This window comes from Accipiter gentilis, chromosome 9, assembly GCF_929443795.1.
Source record: "Accipiter gentilis chromosome 9, bAccGen1.1, whole genome shotgun sequence".
NCBI lineage: Eukaryota > Metazoa > Chordata > Aves > Accipitriformes > Accipitridae > Astur > Astur gentilis.
The window spans coordinates 25,438,050-25,459,596 of NC_064888.1; the positions used below are offsets into that span (position 1 = coordinate 25,438,050).

Below are 21,547 nucleotides of genomic sequence, written 5' to 3' on the forward strand. Positions count from 1 at the left end.
CTTTCTGTCAGTCCCTTGTACCTTGCTATGGTTTAACCAACCACAACTTTGAAAAATATTCTGTAAACCCTGTATTAAATGATTGCTTAGAGTTAGAATCAATATCTCATACCTGAATAGACCGTACTGTAGGCAGTGGTGGTTATTATTCCATGTCACTAAAAGTCAAACTGCACGCAGACCTTTCATCCTTGCTCTGTGGACTGTCTGGCAAGACCTGCAGAGGTGGCGATATGAATCCCCGATACTGTTTACTTGACTTGGTTAACTTCTTGAGTTCACTGGTAAAGGAAATGCCTTTTCTTTTGTCATCTCGTGCTGCCTGTAAAAAAAATAATTTGGATCAGGCTGTTTGTTAGGTGTGAAATACAGAGTTAATATGAAAACACTTCATGTATTTCTAAGCAGGCCTCCCTTTTGAAATTCAGCGTTGCTGTGCTTTTATAGCCAAGCACATTCTTCTGATTATTCTGGAAAAATTAATTGAAAATTACACGTTGTCAAAGATATGTTTAGCAAATTTGGTATAAACAAAACCAACACAGTTAGTTACTTTAAAGCAACTGCTGTGGATTGGTGGCATCTGCTGGAAGGGAGAACACAGCTCCTCCCAGCAGGCACATACTTTGTTCCTGCCATTTTCCGAAGCCTGAGATAAAGCAACAGAACAACTTTTTCACTGGGCAGGAATAAAGAGGACTTTATTCCAGTAGTTTTTAAGTTAAGTTCTGCCCATTTGAATAGTCCTGCTTTACTATGAGGGGGAGCATGCTATGCACAGCCAGAAGATTTTGAAAACAGAAAGCTGGTAGCAAAAGATAAAAGTAGTCCTGGGATTTGCAGGCTGTGAGGGAATCATGTTGCTGGATTAACTGATGGAGGTTTGCAAAAAAAGTAAGGGAAGTGCAGAGAAGAGAGGAATCTGCTTTTTGTTGTAGTCTCTTCTCCCCACTCAGCCTCTTGCCAGTTGTGCCACCCTCCCATTGAAAGTAGGTTCCCATTAAGCTGATCATGCACCATCTATAAAACCTGCTGCAAAGTATTTAATCTTTTACCTGAACCTGTTCTTTGAGTTTAAGGATAAATTTTCCTGCTCCCTTCCACTTGCTTTGGGCCTGAAACACACACTCTTGATCAGAGAGAATCCTCTGAGATGGTTTAGATGTCGAGGACTTTTTGTTTGCTGGCTCTTTCGTCACCTCTTCCAAGAGCACGTAATCGCTTGGATTTGGATTGCTCAAAATGCTGTAGGAGTATTTGGCTTTACAAAGAGTCTGTTTAAAAGCAGGAAAAAAAGAAGGTACTCCCTGAGATTCAGGTTACTAAACCAATTCCTCAGCTAGTGCTGAGAACCAAACTCCACCCTACATGTTACAGACCTACTAAATGGAAACGTGTTGCTTACCTGCTGTATGACGTCCTGAGCTGTGCTGAAGCGGGGAGCTTTGATGACGGTGCGTGGCTGCTCTGGGGAGACATCATGTACCTGAACAAAGAAACTGTCATCCTCAGAGCTGATGGCTGCATCTTCCTTTGCTTCTTGAAAGATGTTTCTCTCATTTAAATTCTACAGAAAAAAAGGAGAGCCAAATTAATTTACTTCAGAATGGTAACTTCATAGTTGGTGGTCACAAAAGGTTTTTAACACATGAAAACTGGAGACTGTGCTGCTGCCCCAGCTCCATTTCATTAAATGCAAGTCTTCTACGTAAGAGTTTTGACAAGTCACTACTGCTAATAATAAATACCTGTGTTTCTAAAAATCAGTGTCTGAAATACCTTTCTGAGTAGGCAAGGAATTGGAGACATATGCATAGTACCACATTATGCAAAAATGAACACTTAAATCCTTTATTTCCTTATGTATGCAAAATCATGCTTTGTCATGTAATGGTGGCATTATGATGGGAGATGGGGGAAAGTGTCCTCTTCTCTCCTTGTCCCTGCATGAAAGCCAAAAGAATTTAGAGAGCAAGAAGTCTGAGTGAACATTATCCTGTGGAGCAAGAGGAAGGCTGCTTCTCCGTCTTTTTTCAAGCTCTATGATTACTGCAGTTTTTAGACAGAATTCCCACCTGCATCTTCTCTCAGATAATGCATTTCTCTCCAACCCTTTGTAACACAGCTTGAATTCATAAGCTGTAAATACAGGCTGTGTTATCACACCCTACAAGTGGACCCATTCCTTGTTTTTCCATGCAAATTTGCAGCTTCATTTCTAGCCCAAGTTCTGAGGCTGCTATCTGCAGAAAGGCTCAAAATTACAGATACTGCTTTGGGGTACTAGCACCACAGGACAGAACTACAGCATAATTTTCACATAATGCTAAGACAGATTTTAACCCATGTTTTCTGAAAGAATGGGGTTTGGCAGTGACACGTTTGTGGTCGCATGCACTTGAGAAGTAAGTGTTGCAGTCAGCTGAATTCAGTAGGCTATTTCCACAAACAAATTATACCTAGTAATTTTTTGCTCCAAAGATTAGAAATAGAGGAAAACTACAGATTTGTGTAATATAATGGTAATTTGTCAAATTGAAGCTTTATCAAAAGTTGTATCAATCAGTTAAAAATATATTTTTTCACTTTAAAGGATCCCAGAGTATCTCTGTCATTTATGTACGTAAAATCTGTGTATATAAACATACGTGTACATATATTACTGTGTTCAGACTAAGGAAGCATTATTATATGCTGAACTGACCACAACAGTACCTCTGAAAATGAGATCAGTTAAGTGTCTTTCTGCTTTCTTATATCTCTCTCACAAGCCTGGGCACTAGCATGTTTTCAGGCTGTGCATGTTTTGCTCATAGTTTAAACTAAAGTAATTGCTCCATCTTCCTCTTAAATTAAAATAAACCACCTATTTCATTATTTTAGGCTATCATTGATAATTTAATCATCCTTTGAGGTTTTTTAGACTTCTTTAATATTAAAATCCTTTCTGATTTTTCTGAACAGGGAAGAAGTTGCCGACATCTAAACTGACTGATAATTGTAGTCTGGAGTTCTGTTATCTATGATTCTTTGGTATTAACTATTATCTTTCTTTATATTAACTTTCTATCACATCAAAATTTAGATTTGCTTTAAATTAGAACTGTCAGTCAAAACAGTAAGCTAGTGGCATTGAACTGTTGACCAAGTGATAATGATTAAACACCACATTGCTCACACTAGAGCTGAGTGAAGTCGAGTTAGTGTCACACAGGTACATAGAGTCTAGTTGTGCTCACCCAAGAGTTATGTTTGGTTTTAAATGACGTACACAGCATTGACATTACTCACCAAGTAGTGAAACAAATACTGCACCCTTTTGTTTCCTGGTCCTAACAGGTATTTTTAGCTACCTTTGTAAATAACAATTTATCTAAAACAGACTTACTTCCTCTCGGGTTTTAAAGATAATCCTTCCAACATATCCTTCTTCTGGGAACCAACTGTTCAAAAGCTGCACTAGCCCTTCTTCAGGACCAATCACTCTCTGGAATGGTGGTTTTCTGCATTCACTCTTTTCTTTAGATATAAAGCTTTTCTCTTCCATCAGAAAATAGTCTGCAGCACATGACTCGGTGCCTTTTGTGGTAGCCAAGAGCTAAGACAGACCACAATAAACACACAGCAATGAGAATGCTAAATATAAACACTGCATAATTAGTAATTATAAATGAGAATGAATAAGGAAGCTTTAAGAATCAATATCTATTCTGATAGTGCAGGGAAGATTTCTGATGTCCTATTTATTATTCAGATATTTTACTCCAGGGTAATGTACTGTTCTCTTTAGCCTTGCCAAGCAGTTCAACTATTCCAGACAAGGCAGTACTATTTAAGCTTATTTCTGTCCTGTGTGGCTGGCCAGACAATTTATTCATAATCCCAGGACAGTACAGTCTTTTCCCACTGCTAGAATAACAATCCCTGTTGAGTTAACTGGTTTTTCTACTCATGAACTTAGCCCTCTAACTTTTCCTCTGTATTCCTTTGGTGCTCAAGTTCAAAGAATCGCACAGAAATGTTTGCCCTTGTTGTAAGGACAGCCTCTGTCAGAAAGATTGTTTTTCTCATATGCTTATGCCCAAATATTAAAATACTAACAGGGAATCTGTTCTAAGATTAGGAAAAGTTCACTGATGATACTCTGTGTTTGCAATGTAATTAATTCTACTGCAATACATTTCTAAAGCACCTCCTTGCTGTGATGAATGGACTACATCGACCCTGCATGTGGGAAATGCAGGGAGACAAATGTCCAGAACGATGTTAGTGTTGATTCTTGCAATTAGAGTCTGCAATTCAGCGGGTAACGTACCTGATGGAGAAGCTGTGCAGCTGTGGTCCCCCCACTTATATTAAAAACGGTGAAAGGCTCCGGGCCTGGAATTCCATGAATTGTCACTTTGTAAGTCACAGCAGGTTTCCTTTCCGCCATGCTAAACAACTGTTCGGACAACATTCAACAGGTTACTGAATTGTTTTTACACAGGCCTGTTATTTTTAGGTTGCTTAAAAGAAACTGTACACAGAAGTTGTAATGACCTCGACAGAGCAAAGTTATTGAGCTAATACATGGCTCTTACACTACAGATCAAGGCATTAACACCCCCCCCCCCCCCAAGCCAACCCCCCCAAAAGACCCCACCCCACCCTACCTTGAAGCTGAAGAGAAAGAAGAAAAAGGAGGTTTTACAGTGAGAGTACATAACTGCCACAGGACAAAGGGTAGACCTCCATCGCTCATTATCCATTCTAGCTGAGCTCAGACTATTTGGATTCAGCCTATGAATTAGCTGGATGAAAATCTATAGCTTCGTTTTACCCTCCAAACCATTGATGTTCTTGCTTTCTGCCCCAGTAATTCACCAAGATACGTGTTCAGCATGTATTCACAGCAGGATAACATCTGCAACACATCTGCTGCACACACAGTAGCTCAGGAGGTTTTATCTAACACTTTAGGAATCAGCAAAATGATAATATACATGCTTAGAGTTACTAAAACACAAGTAACTCAGGTAACCTAACATTACGAGCTATTTAAAAAAAAATACATCACATCCATAAATGGATACATACATACATACATATTTTTATATATTATACACACATCTGTATGTGTATGTATACATATTTGTACATATAAACATAAAGATGTACACACACATACATAAATACGCATGTATTTATGGAAATACAGACTCCATCTTTTCCTGTAACAGAATTCAATTTGCATCTTTTTTTTGTCCCAAACGCATTGCCTATGATTCATGCATAAAGGAATACATGAGGCAGCTTTGAACCTACTGCTCAAACACTCTCCTCCAGCACAGGACTTCTTGTGCTAATACCTAAGTACACCAAGAAGCCGGACTTTGAAAATATTTACCCTCCCATAGTTTCAGCCAGGTGGGATAACCTTACTTCCACCAAAGCCCAAAAGAATTAGGCATCAAGGTACTTCCGAAAAATGGGCAGGTTTAGAGGTAAACATCTTTGAACATTCTGGTTCTAGAAATCTTCAGACCATAGTAGTCATTAAGACAAGAATACATGGCATTCACAAAAAACGCAATTAAATTACCATCGATGCAGGCAGAGTGTTTCCCGAGGGACTTTCTTCCATTCTCCGACTGTTTATGAACAAACTAGAAATTTCCAATGCTTCATTGTGCAGGTTGTGAAGCTGGACGTGTCTATAGCCTGAAGAGAAAAAATCCTTCTGTAAGTACTTTGCCACATCCTAGGACACAAGTCTCATAAATGGAATTTCCCACACCTATAGGAATTAAAGCACTGTAACAACACTGCATTAACAGTTTGTCTGTACAACAGCGTAACCCAAATGCTATGAAGTGCTGAGTGGCTCGTATAGCTGCCTACCTTTGTTTTGCCATATTATTCAATATATTCATAAATGATATAGCTAAAGATTAGAATATGAATGAAACAAGGACAAATTCTCACTGGGAAAATGCACGTCTGTGGCCATATCTCCTCATACACTGAGACCTCTCTGTGGTGTTACAGGGGCACAAAGCGAACGTGAAAGTATTTTTACTGTTCTGCTAAAGAGCCGCTGGCAATATGGAAACTCCCTCCCTCAGGTGCCACAGAATTCATGATGCTTCCTCATCTCTCTCTCACCTTTTTTCACCCTTCCTTCACCTCTCCTCCAGCTATGGCTGCAAGAAGTGCAAATCCCCCCTGCCCAGTGATCACCAGTTACAACAGTTTCTTGGGCAAAGGACAAGGCAGGGAGTGAAACCGCTCCACACTTCCTAAGGGAGCACCGAGTCTCAAGGTGAACACAACCTCACGACCACAGCTCAGGATTGGCGCAACTGCCTACAAGATGCCCCTGTCTCTGCAAGAGCACAGGGTCTGACTTTACAAGTCACTGGGGCAGCCTCCAGCTCCCAGGGAGTCTATTAGATCAGCATCATACTGCCAGGGCAAAGTATGTTGTCTGATATTTGCTCCCCGTCTCCTCTAGAAAAATGCAACCAGTCGATTAAAAATATCCCTCCGGCAGGACTCAGTCCAGGCGTCTGCTGCACCATTTTGGGATAGGGTGTCACTACAGACTATACTGTACCTCTTTTTAGAGCTTTTAGGGGAATGATTCTCTGAGCTGTTACAGCTGAGCTGTTATTTTCAACAACTGCAAACCGAAGAAAGACCAAATCTTCGAAGTGAACCCGGAAAAGGAACTGTTCATTCCACATGGGGTTGAGAGTGTTGCGATGAATGGGCTTTGTCCGGAAATGGCAGCTATCCAGAGGCATCCCCAGCACATCGATCTCAATGCACGGACTGCCCGTGCTATTGCTAGGGCAGACGTTCTGTCCGGACACGATCTGAAGCCGAGGAGTACACAGAGAAACCAATTAGCGGAGTAATTCTTTTACTGTCATGATTCTGAGCTAAATATTGTTTAGCACACTGCTAAGCACAGTTTGTTAACATGCTGATTTAATTACAACACTCAACTACTTTGGGAATTGCCAGGGCAGTAACTTCAGAAGCAGAGCTGCTTCAACCCCCCCGCCATGTCATTGCTATGGTATCTTTCCTCTGAAAAAAATACACTACACATCACAAGTGTAACCATTCAAAGCATCTGAAAGTTAATCCAGAAAGAATGTACCAGTAACGTAGTCAAAAAGGATCAAATTTTCTTCTCCGTTACTCTGGGGTGATGGCACTGACCCCTGGCTTGCTTTGGCATACAAACCAGAAGAATTAGGTGTGCAATGACCGCAGCTGGGAGAATTTTGATTCTTATGAATCTTACTTTTCTGAAACATTTCCTGGAAGGGACTAGCTTCTTAGAATACATTTTTTTTGGCCATAAATCCATGAATTATATATCTTACTATATAACTTAAAAAAAAAAAAAATTTTTTTAAGATTCAGTACAGCTTTTCATAATGGCTTTTTGTGTAGCTTCTCAAGTGTTCACAAACGTGAAAAATCCAGGCGCACATATAATTTTACACAGTTGTGTAGTCACAGGGAAAGTGCTTTCAGGACTGGGTTTCAACAAAATTGTGAAGGAAACAATGAAAGTAACTATGGATACAAACCAGCCAATAAAATAAAATAAAGACAATTATTTGCTCCTTCCCCTTCCAATTTCTGTTAGTTATGCTGACCTTCAAAAGTACAAGCAACAACTAAAGGTTCAATCTTTTCATACACAAGCATGATGGGTTAAACTGTAGTTAAACGTTGTCTACTTCTATCTGTTTGGCTGTATGAAATTCCCTTTTAATGTACTTACTGTTAAAGAATATATAGCTGGCTCCTTATTATCAAGATCTCTTTCTAATGGACAAAACTGCTGGTACATTGAACAATTTTTATCCCACAGAACGGGAGGTTTCAAAACATATCCACATCCACCGTTAGCCTCAAACATTGCTGCATTAAGTTGCAGAGGAAGATCTGTGAAAGTAAGGCAGCCAAAACTGACAAAGAGCAATGGTACAATGGAAAAACTGTAACAGTGAAGACAAAGACATGTTTTAAGTATTTTATTATTTTTTTTTAGTTGCGTACTATCAATTCATTCTTGGTTTTCAGAGACAGCTGTAATTTATGTATCCAATCTATCCAATATTTATACAAAACTATAAGAACAGTTTATTCTTTTCTATCCCTTTCTGTTGTCTTTATCCAACTGTAGGGCTTACCTACACTTACTCTCTGAGAAGTTTCTAGGTATTTTCCCTGAACTGCAGAATGAAAAAAGCATTAACTGTGTAGCTTTGTAGATGACTTAATGGATTCCCCATCAAAAAGGTGAAGGGACACAAGATAGGATAGAAAATGGCCCAAAAATGTTTTGATCAACATTAAACCAGCATCCAAGGTGGCACTTCTAAGTAAAAAATAGTTCAGTACCTTTATATACTTGAAATTATCAGAAAGGGATAACAGCTACTTGAACTGGGGGAAAAAACCAACCTTCAGCAATAAAATAAAAATAAAAATGGAAGGTGTTGCTGCCCAGGCGCTTCCGTGCTATCAGGAGATCTGCTGTATTGGCATAAAGCTCCTGAACTCTGGGATTGCTAGTCTCAAGGACCAGATCGTGATGGTATGAACCTGCTTGTGGTGGGGCGCACAGACAGGTACATACCCTCGTGATAGGGGTAAAAGCAAACATTAAATACAAATTCACAGTTTAAGGACTTATTTCACGTTTAAAATGTATCAGAATGTGTGTTCGTGTACCCATACCATCTGTTTGGTAGTTAAGAGCCACAAGCTGTATGCCATGGAGCCAGAAGATCAGTGGATGGGGATTTGAGGAGTCAATGCGCGTGGCAGCGGGGTAGGTCCTCAGGAGCTGACAGGTGGTGTGCTGGATCAGCTTCTGAGAGTACCGCCTGCACAGCCGCTTGGCAGCGTTCTCATTCAGGGAGGAGATATGATAGCACTTGGGCGTCCTTATGATAGCACTGAGAGAAGCTGGAGAGTTGTAAGAAGAGCAAGGATCTTCCCAGGTCTGCCGCATCACGTCAAAAGGACCTGGAAAATAAACAGTACCCTCAAGTTACACCTGCAGATCCAGAGACTTCAAAAATTCAATGTTTTCTAGTGAAGTATGTGTGCATACTTTGGTTATCATAGAAAAAGGTGATCCTGGAACATGACACTAAAGCGTCACATTCCTTCTTATACAGTAAGAACAATCCATGAAGGGAAACATAATGTTCAAGTATTGAAATGGTACGGTGATTAGATGTGCTAACAACCATTTTCATAAATAAATACTTAATTGGCATTTGTCTGAATAAAATAAAGGAATGAAATTCTATTCTTCCCATTTATACAATTCACATGATGAAGGGAGGCAAGACTGAAACTCATCTGGTAAGTCTCCAAACAGGCAGTCTACAGAAGCCATCAGAGTTAGGGGACAAAGCCAGCAAAATACTTATATCCTTTACAATTAGGCACTAGACTTCTTCATTTTTAGGACACTGGCCTCTAGAAGGGAACTGAATCTGTCTGCTGCAGCCATGCCCTTGGGCTGAAAGAAATGCAATGTTCCTTGAGCCAGAAAATGAGTACAAGAAAGGGTCCAACTCTGTAACTTTCTGCCTATGGCAGTCACCTGAAAGGCAGGGGTCTGGGTCTCATCCCTGCTCCAGAACCTTTTCTGTACTTCCTTTGTATTTCTTTATATCTTTTCATATGCAGAAGTACAATTTCCAAATTCACAAACTGAATCACCTGTGGAGTCTAAATACCTCCAAGGTGGAATGTGGGAGTTTGCACAATTACACGTTTGAACTTGGCTGAATTTTAGGCAACTAAGTCCTACTTCAGACACTAAAAATCCTTCTCTGGATCCAGCCCAACAGTTCTGCCTTCCATTTGTACTTTGAAAATACTCATTCACACCTTTTAAAATACAAACTTTAAGATACATCACTTAAAATGTATGTTAGTTTTGAATCATTTATGAATTAGGGTCTTCATACTCCTGACCAAGTAATCCTATTTTAACATTCCACACTCAACACTTTGGTTATAATAGTGTTACTGTAATAGCTGCTGTGCTAAAGAAAAAACATTCCGAAGTTCAACATCTTACACATTGTCAAGTATTTGATCTTTAACAACTTGGTCTGGTACATGTGTTGGATTAGAGGGTCATTCCACGTGACTGGTAAAAGAAGATGCTAACTTTACCTTTTCCAGATGCTTTGGCAAGAGTAGCTGACTCCCCAGGGCTCAGCCTGCCAGGATTGTTGCCAAAAATGGACTTCCTGCTTTTTCTTTCTTTTCCTCTGCTAGAGCCAGATGGGTTTAGAGTTGACAAGCCTGTTCCCATAAATGCAAAATAAATGAGCCAAAAAACATGACCAAGAGGGCATGACATTTTCCATCATATTTTACATTATTTTTGAAGGCATGAATACTCCTGTTATATAGTACACAGGGCAAGCAGTGTATTTTTCTCCAAAATTTAATTTTAACATCTTTACATACATACATGTCTTTATATATGTATATATTATGTATGTTTATATAGAAAATGTATATAAAAACTTTTATGAAGCAATACAATATACAGTTATCTCTCTGTGATATAACTTTTCTCCATTTTACTTTTTTTGACTTGAGGAAGGTAGTGGCTCTGTCTCAAATAACCAAATGGTCCCAATTAATAGTAAAAAAAAATCTGCAGTAACAGTCCCTATGTATTCATCCTTAGAATAATTTAAAATAAATATCCTTTTTACAAAAGCAATAAATCTGTACAGTAGTGAATATCATGGAATTCATCTAGGATAGGATACCTACATAATTAAATAAATGCAAGAATATGATTTAAAGATACAATGTAAAGGAACAAGCCCAAATGCTGTTGGTTAAACAGTTTAACCTCAAGATGTTTTCAGAGTTATCTTCTTCTGTTTAGAATTTGTATTTCAATGATAGGTAGGTGTGCAAAATCCATTCAGCATTTAATGGCCAGTATGTACTAGAAGTGGAACTGGAAAGCTCTAGGATAGCTATTATTTAAACATATGCATTCTAGCAAAATAATCATTAAAATCATGATCTAAATCCCAGTGAAGTAAACAGACTTAATCTCCCTTAAGGTCAGTTTCTTTCTGTTGACCTGGAGAGAGCACATGGCAGACCAAAATTAATGGAAGTCAAAACGCACGATAGTTATTCTGACACCCACAGCGGTGAGGTGTGGGATGCTCCGAGAGACCCAAGATGCATTTGTGATATAAAATATAACAAAGCAAGTACCCTGTTATTTGCCTAACTGTGACTCATAAAACCACCCTCACGAGCTCACATCAATTCACACCTGCCTAAAGACAGTTCTGGATTTAATACTAATATTTCAACTAAAAATGTAAATCACAAGGAGGACACATTGGACGCTCTTCTACTGAAGTCTGTCCACAGCTGTAAATTTTCAGCTCTTAATCTTTACGGCATGTCTACATGTACTTAGTAAAATTATGCTCATAGTTTCAATGGAACTGCTTGGGTTAGTAAAATTCAGGATATACATAAATGTTTTCAGCATTGGAGGCGTACTGTCTCTTTGGGCCAAAGCATACACATAAACCACAGAAGATGGTAGAAGCTGAGATAAAGGAATATGAATTCCAGCACTATTTAATTCCAGTTTTCAGTGGATCAAATGGATTTGGCAAGCAAGATCCAGGTTTCAAAATCCTGTTGTGGAGACAGTCACTGAGGAAACAGAGTAACCTCCTAAATCACCAGGGAGTGCAATACAAAACACCAGGGTTAACGGAGCCCAGTGTGATGGCCACAGGGTAAGCTGCAGCTGGGAGTTTTCTTTCAGGCTTTCCCATGGCCACGCTTTGCATGTGACACGCCTCCTCCCAGAGGCAAGCTCCATTTTTCACTCCAATTTAAACTTGACTCCAAGATACAGCATCACCTATTCACAGCATCATAAATTCGTAAAATCATGGAGGTTGGCAAGCATCTGGAAGTCATCTGGCCTAACGCTCTGGTCAAAGCAAGACCAGCTTAGATCCTACCATACTGCACGTAAATCCTATCATTCTACCATAATGACAGAGTAAACGGTTTGTATATCCCTCCAACCCCTCTGCTATATCCTTCAAGTTACAGAATTTAGTGCCTGTGTCTCGTGTTAGATATAACCACACTGCTTCACTGCTTTTAGATTTTTTAATCCAGAGGATGGCAAACTTCTCTGCCCTTCTTATACTAACCATGCTAAAGTAACAGGTTAAACTGTAATTGTCACCTTCTCACCACGTGCTCCAGACCAACAGCCAGTTAGTCTGCGGGTTTGCAGACCTTGAAAAAGAATTTACAGAACTTTTGTATGTAGGGTGCCCTTGTTTATGTTCACTTTAATTTCTTAAAAAGTGATACCATAGGGGCAGATAGTCTGATACAATGGAGATGGTGACTGATTTTCATGCTGGTTAGCTCAGGTGACTCCCTGCTCTCTGCGCTTGATTGTGCAGATCTTCTTCTTATCTACTCGACTTTCTCTACTTATTGTGTAAGGATCCTCAGCACCAAGGCGACGAGCCATGTGCCAGTGGGTTATAGTAGTACTGTGCTCAAGTATACTTCACTGCCCTCATCTCGGGTGACCCAAAAGAACAGACCTTCACCCTCTTACAACGGTATGATGATATCCAACAGACTGAAACTGAAGTTAAGCAAGAACTGTAAGGGTCACAAACCACTGAAACAAGAGCTGTGGTGGGTTCCTTGTTACCAGAGATTTTATAAACAAGAAATGTTATTTTCTTGACATGATAAATTCTGTTTTGACCAGGAAGCACTTAGGGAAGTCTGTGTTACTCAGTACAAGTAATGGTCCTTGTCCTTTTTTATAGTCACAAATCACTGATTAACATTCAGGGACATAGGCAACTGTAAACACAGAATAGAAATATGTGAAGACAGGAGAACTAAAATATTTACACCGCTGATCAGCCACTGACATGAATTCTGCCCTCCCTACTTCCCAAACCCTTGCATTTTCTGAGTTGGTTAGGAACCCAGTCAATAGAGCTACATAGTCATGGATCTACCAGCCTTGTACTCACTATTAATGGACAATATTGGGGTATGGCAGTGCACCATGTCTGTGCCCTCCAGCTGAGCAGAGGAATCAAATCAGTAACATGGTGGCCATGGAAGTCTACATATCTTGCAGAGAAGGCAGTGTTTGTCTCTAAGGAGACAAAGTCTGTTGGAAAACTAATTTTACAGCTTCATGTGTTCACCTGTGAAAGGAACCATTTTTCCTAATTGTTCTATTTATGTGCCCTTTAAATCAAGAGGAAGAAATCCAACAAGGAAAGCTGGTATTTCTTTTCTATCTAAAATTATATTTAAAAACTGAAATATTTTAAAGTTTCCTTAGAACATCAGAACTTCTTTGTGTGTCAAAATGCTTGGAACAACTTAAACTATCTCTGTTTAATCTTGGATATCATTCTTTAAAAGAAAATATTTTATTTGAAAGATATCTCATTGCAGATTTCATTAAGAGGAGTATCAGATTTGAATTTTTATAAGTTATTATTTTTACAAGTGACACCTACAATTCTTAAAGTTACAGAAGATTATAAAAGAATGTCTCTCCATTTTTCAGCATGTTTATCTTGCCTATTTGACACTATTTTATGTTTGGATAGCTTCTCTAATCTGATTATAGTTCTATTGGTATAAGATCATGATTTGGCACAATTGTTCACTTTTCCACAGAGAACCACTCCATTAAAAAGCAGATTTTTTTCATTCAAAACATTAAACACATCAACAAACAATAAATTCTCAATTTAAAAGTATTTATGTACACGGTATGAGCCAAAACATACTCAACCTTGTGTTTCAGTACTGAGCGAGTAACTACCAGTGATTTCCTCTTCAGTTACTCCCTCTCCTTTTCCTCTGCAAACATTATTCTTCCTACTGTAACAAGAGACTCTCCTATTCCTTAACCCCTTCCATAAAGAGTGTATGTGAGCATGCCATCAGCTGTCCTCACCCGCCCCATGAAAAGGCTGCTTTACCCCCACAAATGGCTCCCCTCCTATCCACTTAGGAAAGAACAAGAAGATGCAGCTGTAGACAAAGGTGAAACGCACTAAAGTGAGGTCACTTAAAAAAAACACGACAAGCTCTTCCTGTAAGGTTTTAAGAATATTTTCCTTCCTAATTCAGTAGGTCCTTACATGGAATCTCGGAACTCTTACGTGGAATCTCGGAACTCTTACGACAAAAGCTTTCTGTTGTCTGTAATTTGGCAATGAAGCAGTTGTCTAAGTTGTGAAGACTGGCAAATTTCACTTTTGTAAACATTTTAATATGACAAACAATATGTCTTCACATTATTTATGAATACTGCTTCTCAGCCAGGAGCTATTATTATGTAGACTACCAAATCAAGAAAAAAGCTCCTCGACTACTTCAGTTTGAAAATGCTCATACCAATTCAAAACATAAGCATAATGTCTCCAAGAATTAGAAAGCTTAAAGCAGTAAAACAGGACAATGTACTTACCAGGGAACTTTACAGCTTGACAGTAAATGACAAGATCTGATAGCTCTGGGGCTATCTGTCTGCTTTCCTTCTTATTTTGCGGAAGATAGAATTCTTCACCCAGCTCCATGTCGTAAACCTAAGTGACAATTCCAAGAACACGCAATAATAAAATCACTGAATGTGAAAGTACTCTTGCATTTCTTACTTATGTCCTTAAAATACTTTATCTCGTTCTTCCTATGTGGTTTAATGTCTTCACCTAACACATCTCCATGTGCAGGCTTATGCATCAGTACCTGTTACTGATGCTGCGGTAGTGCACAAAGGCCTCAGAGTCAGTTCTACAAACATTTAGACAAAAAACATCTGTGTTCAGGAGAAACTACAATTTGCTAAACAGCAATGCACTGGTTCAGTTGTCAGATGATTTAATATAAGGTAATGTGGCCATCTGCTATCATAGTGCAGTATTTTAAAGTTATTTAGATACACAAAGATGCTGAAGATTCAGATGAAATCTTCAGTTCCATTGATTTTAATGGAAAACAGTTATCTAAATAAACTTTGGGATCTAGCCTCAATGAAGTCTTTCACTGAGAGCAACAACAGTTAAAATTTTCAGCCAAACAGCCTGTATATACAATAGCCTCTGAGGACTTTTCTTGAACAGTATTTTGCGCATTTGTTCTATTTAATCTATTTTCTCTGGTGTGTTTCCATGCTTTCTACTATTTGTCTTCATTAAAGCACATTTGCCATCTGATGTCTCAGTTACCTAAACTGCTCAAATTCTTTTGAAGCTAGTTATACATCAAAGTGTGGCTGAGAAGAAAGGGGGAAAAAGCAGAACTACCTTTCCTTTATTATTGTAAGTAGCACAATCAGCCTTCTTTATTCGTTTGGCAGTCTCTTCATTATATTCAAACTGCAGTTTATCACTTGATAATTTATTCTCAGGTCGGTCTTCAAGAATGTTATCTAAAAATTAATGGGATTTTAATAAACATAAAGCCAAACAATTTCAACTGGAAAATTAATTTGAATTAACAATATTTGTGGACAATGCTGTGAATCTGAATAACCAGATGCCAAAGTAATGCATTTACTGGTCAAAGCATTCTTTTTTAGTACTAACTTTCTACTTCAAAAATTTAACGCTCGGCTTTGGTTAATATGTTGCACTTCTTTTAAAGCCCATCCTTTTGTGCTCAGAAGATGCTTAAAACAAAATCAGCTAATGAATTAATCTTGCAATCTGAAAACAACTGATATTCCTGAACAACAAAGAATTGCTCAAGTCCAAACACAATTAACCATACCAAACACGTACACGTCTTTGTACAGTGAGTTTTGGCTTTCCCCTCCTTACATTCACCATGAACAAATATTTTTTACATCTACAGAAATTCCTCTTCAAAGCTGCATATTTATCAGAGAATAATACACCTACTAATTTGGTCTTTCTGGACCAAAATACTGTAACTGTCACAAAAGGAATGGTTTTGTTTCATTCCTGATATTCCCAATGCTTTGACCATATTCTTTTTATGCATAACCAGTGCCACACATGCAGCCTTCTAACAGTTCCTGACCAGTTAACAATGCCATATAAAAATACCTGATTGCATTTTTAATATGAAGTAGAAACCATATATTCACACTGTCACATTTAACAGGTTGGAGATGCAGTGCTGATTTCATGCAGTTAAAATGCTCAACCAAATGGCCTTTACCTTCCTGGCTGTTAGGAGCAGGAGAAGCATTAAGGACATCAGCTACAGGGAAATGGAGTCAGAGAGGGAATAAGAGTAAAGGAAATTAAGATTTACAGCCAGAGAAATGAAAATTAAGTGTCAGTTGTAAAACTATTAGCCTTACGCAAACCTAATGTATCAGTAAGGAAAATAAAACTGAAAATCTTTTAGAAAGTTTTCAGACCATTATTTAGATTAGTTTTGCCAAAATATTAATGTAATTAAAGATCCCAAAGAATAATAATTGTAATAAAGCAGTAAACCATGCTGCAGATTCCTTCATATATTGGAAGACGTGAATGTTTCTTGCTAGCTTCAGATTTCTCAAACCTTCTCTTAACTAGAACGTTGCTGAAACATCACTTACTGCAGTTAGCTTGCAATATTTTCCTGGCAAATCTGTTAACTAAGATCTAAGTTTTTCACAGCAATTTACATCTACACTATCTCCACCCTGTCGCACACAAGGAGTATTCCCAAGTAGCCAGTTAGGCCAACTTTCTAGCAAAATGCAACTGAAGACAACACCGGCACCAAACTCATGAATTTTCATATTAGCATAAATAATACTGCTATCCTACAAGCAGTGTCAGGTCCTGAACTGCATTCATTAATTTTGTGACTATTTTTTAAGTCATTAAACACAGAAGCAAGTAACTTAAATAAGAGACCAACTGGAAAGAAATCCTGTGCTGCAGGGCATGCTCAAGCCTTACATCTTCTCTGAACATGGTACCTAGAACTTAAACAGGTACCCATTAGACTTGAAGGTTCAATGAGCGGTTCCATGGCAGTGAATTCCAGATGTTTACTACCAGCTGCACAAAGAAATACTTTATTTTACCTGTTTTAGACTGATCTTCCACTTGTTTTACTAAGCACCTCCTAGATCTAATGAGTAACAGTTCTGTACTCCCCTTATCCACCACTTCATGATTTAGTAAACATGCTTCAAATTCACCCCTCGGTCCTCTTCGCTCCCAGCTGGAGAATTCCAGCTTTTTCAGACTCGTGCAAGGCCACCACCACATTCCCTTTACTTTTTTGGTTGCCCTTCTAACTTCCTTAACTCAACCATATCCTTCTTGAGATCTGGAGGCAAGAACTGGACACAGAACTCAAGTTGTGGCACATCAAGGTTTTCTACAGAAGCAAAAAGATGTTTTGTTTTCAGTACTGTTCCTGATGATCCCCATCTTTTGGCTGTCACTGCAAACAAAGCTGAGGATTTCAGAGAACTTTCAATAATTCCGTGATCTCCCAAATTGATACTGTCATTGTTGAGCTTAGAATCATACAAGCAAGGTTTAAGTTTTTTTCCCCAAATGCATTACCTTATGTTTATCTACACTGAAGCAAATCTGTAACTTTTTTGTCCCTTTGGTCAGTTTTGTGACCCATTTATGGAGTTTAACAATGGTGCAGCATTTAACTACCCAAAGCGCTTGGTATCACTTGTACCATCACTGCTGTCTCCTTGGGTAAGTGCACTGTGATCTACTTTGATATATTCTCTGAAAATTACTGACTAAAAATAACAAGTAACCCATGTAGATGCATCCAGCTTGTCCAATCTGTGCATGGGAGTTTTGACAAATGTCCTTTCACAAAACTTTAGAGGATTAAATATTTCTGACTTCAGCTGTTTAGTCTACCAGAATCTGCCAGCCCCGCAGCAAGAGAAGCAAAAAAAAGATGCATGACTTCAGCTCAGCTGCCTCAGTGTGGCACATTCTGTTCTTCATCTGTAGTTGAATCAAGCGTGTCTGACCGAACCGGAGAGCTAAGGAAGTAGTGGAAGTTACTAACTGCAGTATTTTTTATCACTTCTGGCATGCCAATCATTATATCCGATCTATAAACTGCTCCTAAAGGTGGATTTATGCTAACCTGCCAGTTCCTGAAGGCTAGGACAGCTGAAGCGTAGACAGCACATGAACTCAGAAGGCAAGTCAGTAAGGCATGCCTTGCCATTTTTTCACTCATCAGCTGAAGCTTTAATAAAGCCATCTTTATTGAACAAGCCAAGGACTCAGGTGCTTCTCTACCTTTATGCATGAAGTGAACAGTTGATGCTGAAAGTGTAACTAAAACAACTACTTCAGGGGTCTCTGGGATGAGAGAGTAACCACGGAGGACTTTGGAGAATCTGCTTCTTAGATCAATTTAATGGCAGTCATACAGATGTAAGGGCTAAGCCTGTTGTGAACCTTGAGCTTTCAGGTGTTTAAGCTTCTTATGAAAGACAATACAGGTGAATGTAGACAGAGTACACTATGAACACAATCATTTTTGCATAATATAACTAATATAAAACACAATTTATAAAGACTACAATTTAGCATACGCTGCACAGTTAAAACATCTAATGGTTGGAGTTAAATTCACACTCAAGTACTCTACACAGTCAACTTATTTTCACAGTATTATAGACTACTGCACCAAAGGGCCACCAAGGACATTTAGTACATCTTCGTCTCACAAGGTAAGATCATCTTACCTACATCATTCCTGAACTAGAATATTTACACGCCTTATTGCTACAGTTTTAACAACAGCACTGTAATAAATAAATAAACATATATTGTTACCATCAGAGAGAGATTCATAGTCATAGTCATATTCATCCTCTTCATCATCTTCCTCTTCATTGGTAGGTGTGGGGTTGCTAGCACCATTGCTAGCCTGTGCTTGCATATGTGCCAGCTGGTGAGCCTACAGCAACAGAACCACTTATTACATTATTGGTAAGTACTTTTAAAAAGCAAAAGAGTTTTCATGACTGTTTGCATCTTGTTTTTATTTATATGAAAGCACTGAATATATATAATGAGAAATAAGTAAGATTGTTAAGATCAACCTAAAATACCATTTTAAGGGTTTGAATATAAAGAAAACATGTATTGATAGAAAAACACCCAATTAGATATGAAGCCTAATTGATTATGGAAAACTGTCCACTTTGCACATTATTCAGAGCAAGACTGCCTTTTTTCAGTCTGAGGTATGCTGTTTGGAAAGCAGTTTAAAACTTTTTTTAAAGACGGAGAATGTCCATATAGTGGTACAATTAGTGTGATTTACTTACTCTGATACAAGATTTCAATTCTAATTCAATTGTGTTTACATTTTGGGTAAAAGCAATTAGTTTTCAAGGATTCAATCTAATTGCTGACTAACCACAGATGCTGTTAAATTGAGGCTACCAGAGATGTAGCCCTAATTTTTAGAAACAAAAAAAATCCCCATATAGGTATAAGCACTACTTGAATAGCACAGTCCCCCCAAAAAGGGAGTAGGAAAGAGAATATTTGCCTGGCTTGAATACGAAAAAAAGAAATAGAGCAGAATTCTGCTAGAAATTACTACATACTATATATATACACACATACTCAATGCATATCACTATTTCTCAACAAACATGATTAGCAAATGTCATAGCCTCTGAGTGTAACTTCATTTATGTTTATCACATAGGGCATGTGGTGCTAATCATAATATTACAAAGTATTATAAAACCAAAATACACTAAAATTTTGTTACACTGTACCTATACTTTACTATATGTCTTGTCTACTTATTTGAAAGTGTTGCAATCCACTGTGAGTCTTCCAAGCATGAATATGCATTAGATTATTCTGCTGTACATATTGGAATGGCAAAAACTTCAAACGTAAATGAATTATTTCTGACAAAAGTTATGTCTCACTGCTTGCTATTAGGGAAGGACTTTACCTTTTGTTTCAGTATATCCACTGGTGTTTGATGGGCTTTAAGCTTCTTGTTTTTAAGCAGGATTTTTCTTTTCAGTTGGCCAGGTGAAGGAAGCATGGGATCATCAGAAAAGTCACTCTCAAATAAAAACTTCGTTACCAGCTTATCTCCAAATACATTCTGCAATATCAAGAACATGTGATACGATACAGAAAAATCCCAAGGCGTGTGCTTAGAATAATTTACCACTATTTATGGCCTACCTTGAAAATTTCAGCCATCTTGCGTTGCTGAGGCAATGAACAGTGGTTTTCTATTGATATGATAATTGGCATGTCAGAGGTGATAAATGCATTTCGATCAATAGCTTCAACTACCTCCTGTGAGAAAGAAAAGTCATTGAAAGAACATGTGATTATTTTGCAGCATTCAGTTAACTTACTGTTAGGTGAAAGGGGATAAAGGCAGGCATCTGTTTTCCCCTCTAAGAAGAAAGAATCCAGAATTTGCTTTCAAAACAAGCTCCTACAGATCAACCTAGCATCTTGTTACAACAGAACCGGTAACAGCTACTTATGTTAGTTACGTTGACAATAAAAAGACAGAAAATTACAGTACATATGCTACAAAAACTAATTTGAAAAGCATAATGTTTACAATTGAGGAGTTCATGTCTGACGTAGTCCATATTCTATTAGGATTTAGCCCATTAGGATTTGTACTTTTCTAGTAGGCAAATTCTTTTCCTTCATTAAAAGTTACTTATTTTCTTCTCATTTTTTGTTTCTCTGTGCAATTAGCAACATACCTTAAAAGAGATCTTAGTAGTAAGAGTGTGCCCATGATAAATGATAGGCATCCCATCATCGCCATCCCAGCAGTCTAATTCTACACTTCTGCAGCCTTGTAAAAGAACCTACAATGCAATTCAACAGTGTAAGCACGTATAAGCCATAGTTTCATGCCATCAAAGCAGAAGACAGACATTGCAGAGCTATATGAAAGCCCAGTAATTCAGCAACAGTGCTGGAAAGAGCAATCTCTGTGGAGTAAACGTAGCCCTCAGAAGCTACAGTCCCCCACTAACTGCATTCCCGAAGTTGAGAAAGAGTGGGAAAATTAAGAAAGCATTTATGTTCTTAGGAGAAGTACCATAAAGCTTTGAAATTCATGGTATCTTACAGGACACATTTGCAGAAAGTGGTTCTTGATGTATAGCTTAATGTTCTGAGGGAGAGAAACATTTCCATATATTTATCTGCAAAAGCAGTTATAAAGCAACATAACAATTTATTCCAGGTTGCTACCACGACAGCTTATGGGCACAGCATCTGCAGTTTGTTTGCTGGTTCTTTTTGTTGATGTTGTTAGTTTTTTAAATAGAAGGTGGTCTGAAGACAATGGTCTTAGGAACAACTTTCATTAGGATAGTTAGAATGGAAATGTGCCAGGCCATCTTATTTAATGATATTAAGCTAATTTACAGCCAGCCATCCATCCATCCACCCACTCATCCACTTTT

The 21,547-nt window shown here is 38.3% G+C and overlaps 1 protein-coding gene across 4 annotated transcripts in view; it reads right to left on the minus strand.

Annotated features, from left to right (window-relative positions):
• Positions 1–21,547, minus strand: part of PLCE1 (phospholipase C epsilon 1) — a 165,165-nt gene that overhangs the window by 4,932 nt on the left and 138,686 nt on the right. For 2 of the 4 annotated variants that reach the window (XM_049809585.1, XM_049809583.1), the window contains 17 exons: positions 20,834–20,941; positions 20,289–20,405; positions 20,047–20,205; positions 18,903–19,026; positions 16,291–16,332; positions 15,411–15,535; positions 14,576–14,693; positions 10,210–10,341; positions 8,749–9,039; positions 7,787–7,950; positions 6,599–6,860; positions 5,585–5,703; positions 4,316–4,444; positions 3,389–3,598; positions 1,406–1,567; positions 1,056–1,274; positions 113–322 (listed from right to left, as the gene is read on the minus strand). In XM_049809585.1, the coding sequence (XP_049665542.1) occupies positions 146–322; positions 1,056–1,274; positions 1,406–1,567; positions 3,389–3,598; positions 4,316–4,444; positions 5,585–5,703; positions 6,599–6,860; positions 7,787–7,950; positions 8,749–9,039; positions 10,210–10,341; positions 14,576–14,693; positions 15,411–15,535; positions 16,291–16,332; positions 18,903–19,026; positions 20,047–20,205; positions 20,289–20,405; positions 20,834–20,941 (2,658 nt within the window). In that variant the 3' untranslated portion in view covers positions 113–145. The remainder of the gene's footprint in view (positions 1–112; positions 323–1,055; positions 1,275–1,405; positions 1,568–3,388; positions 3,599–4,315; positions 4,445–5,584; positions 5,704–6,598; positions 6,861–7,786; positions 7,951–8,748; positions 9,040–10,209; positions 10,342–14,575; positions 14,694–15,410; positions 15,536–16,290; positions 16,333–18,902; positions 19,027–20,046; positions 20,206–20,288; positions 20,406–20,833; positions 20,942–21,547) is intronic. The other 2 variants (XM_049809586.1, XM_049809584.1) reach the window with 1 other exon arrangement.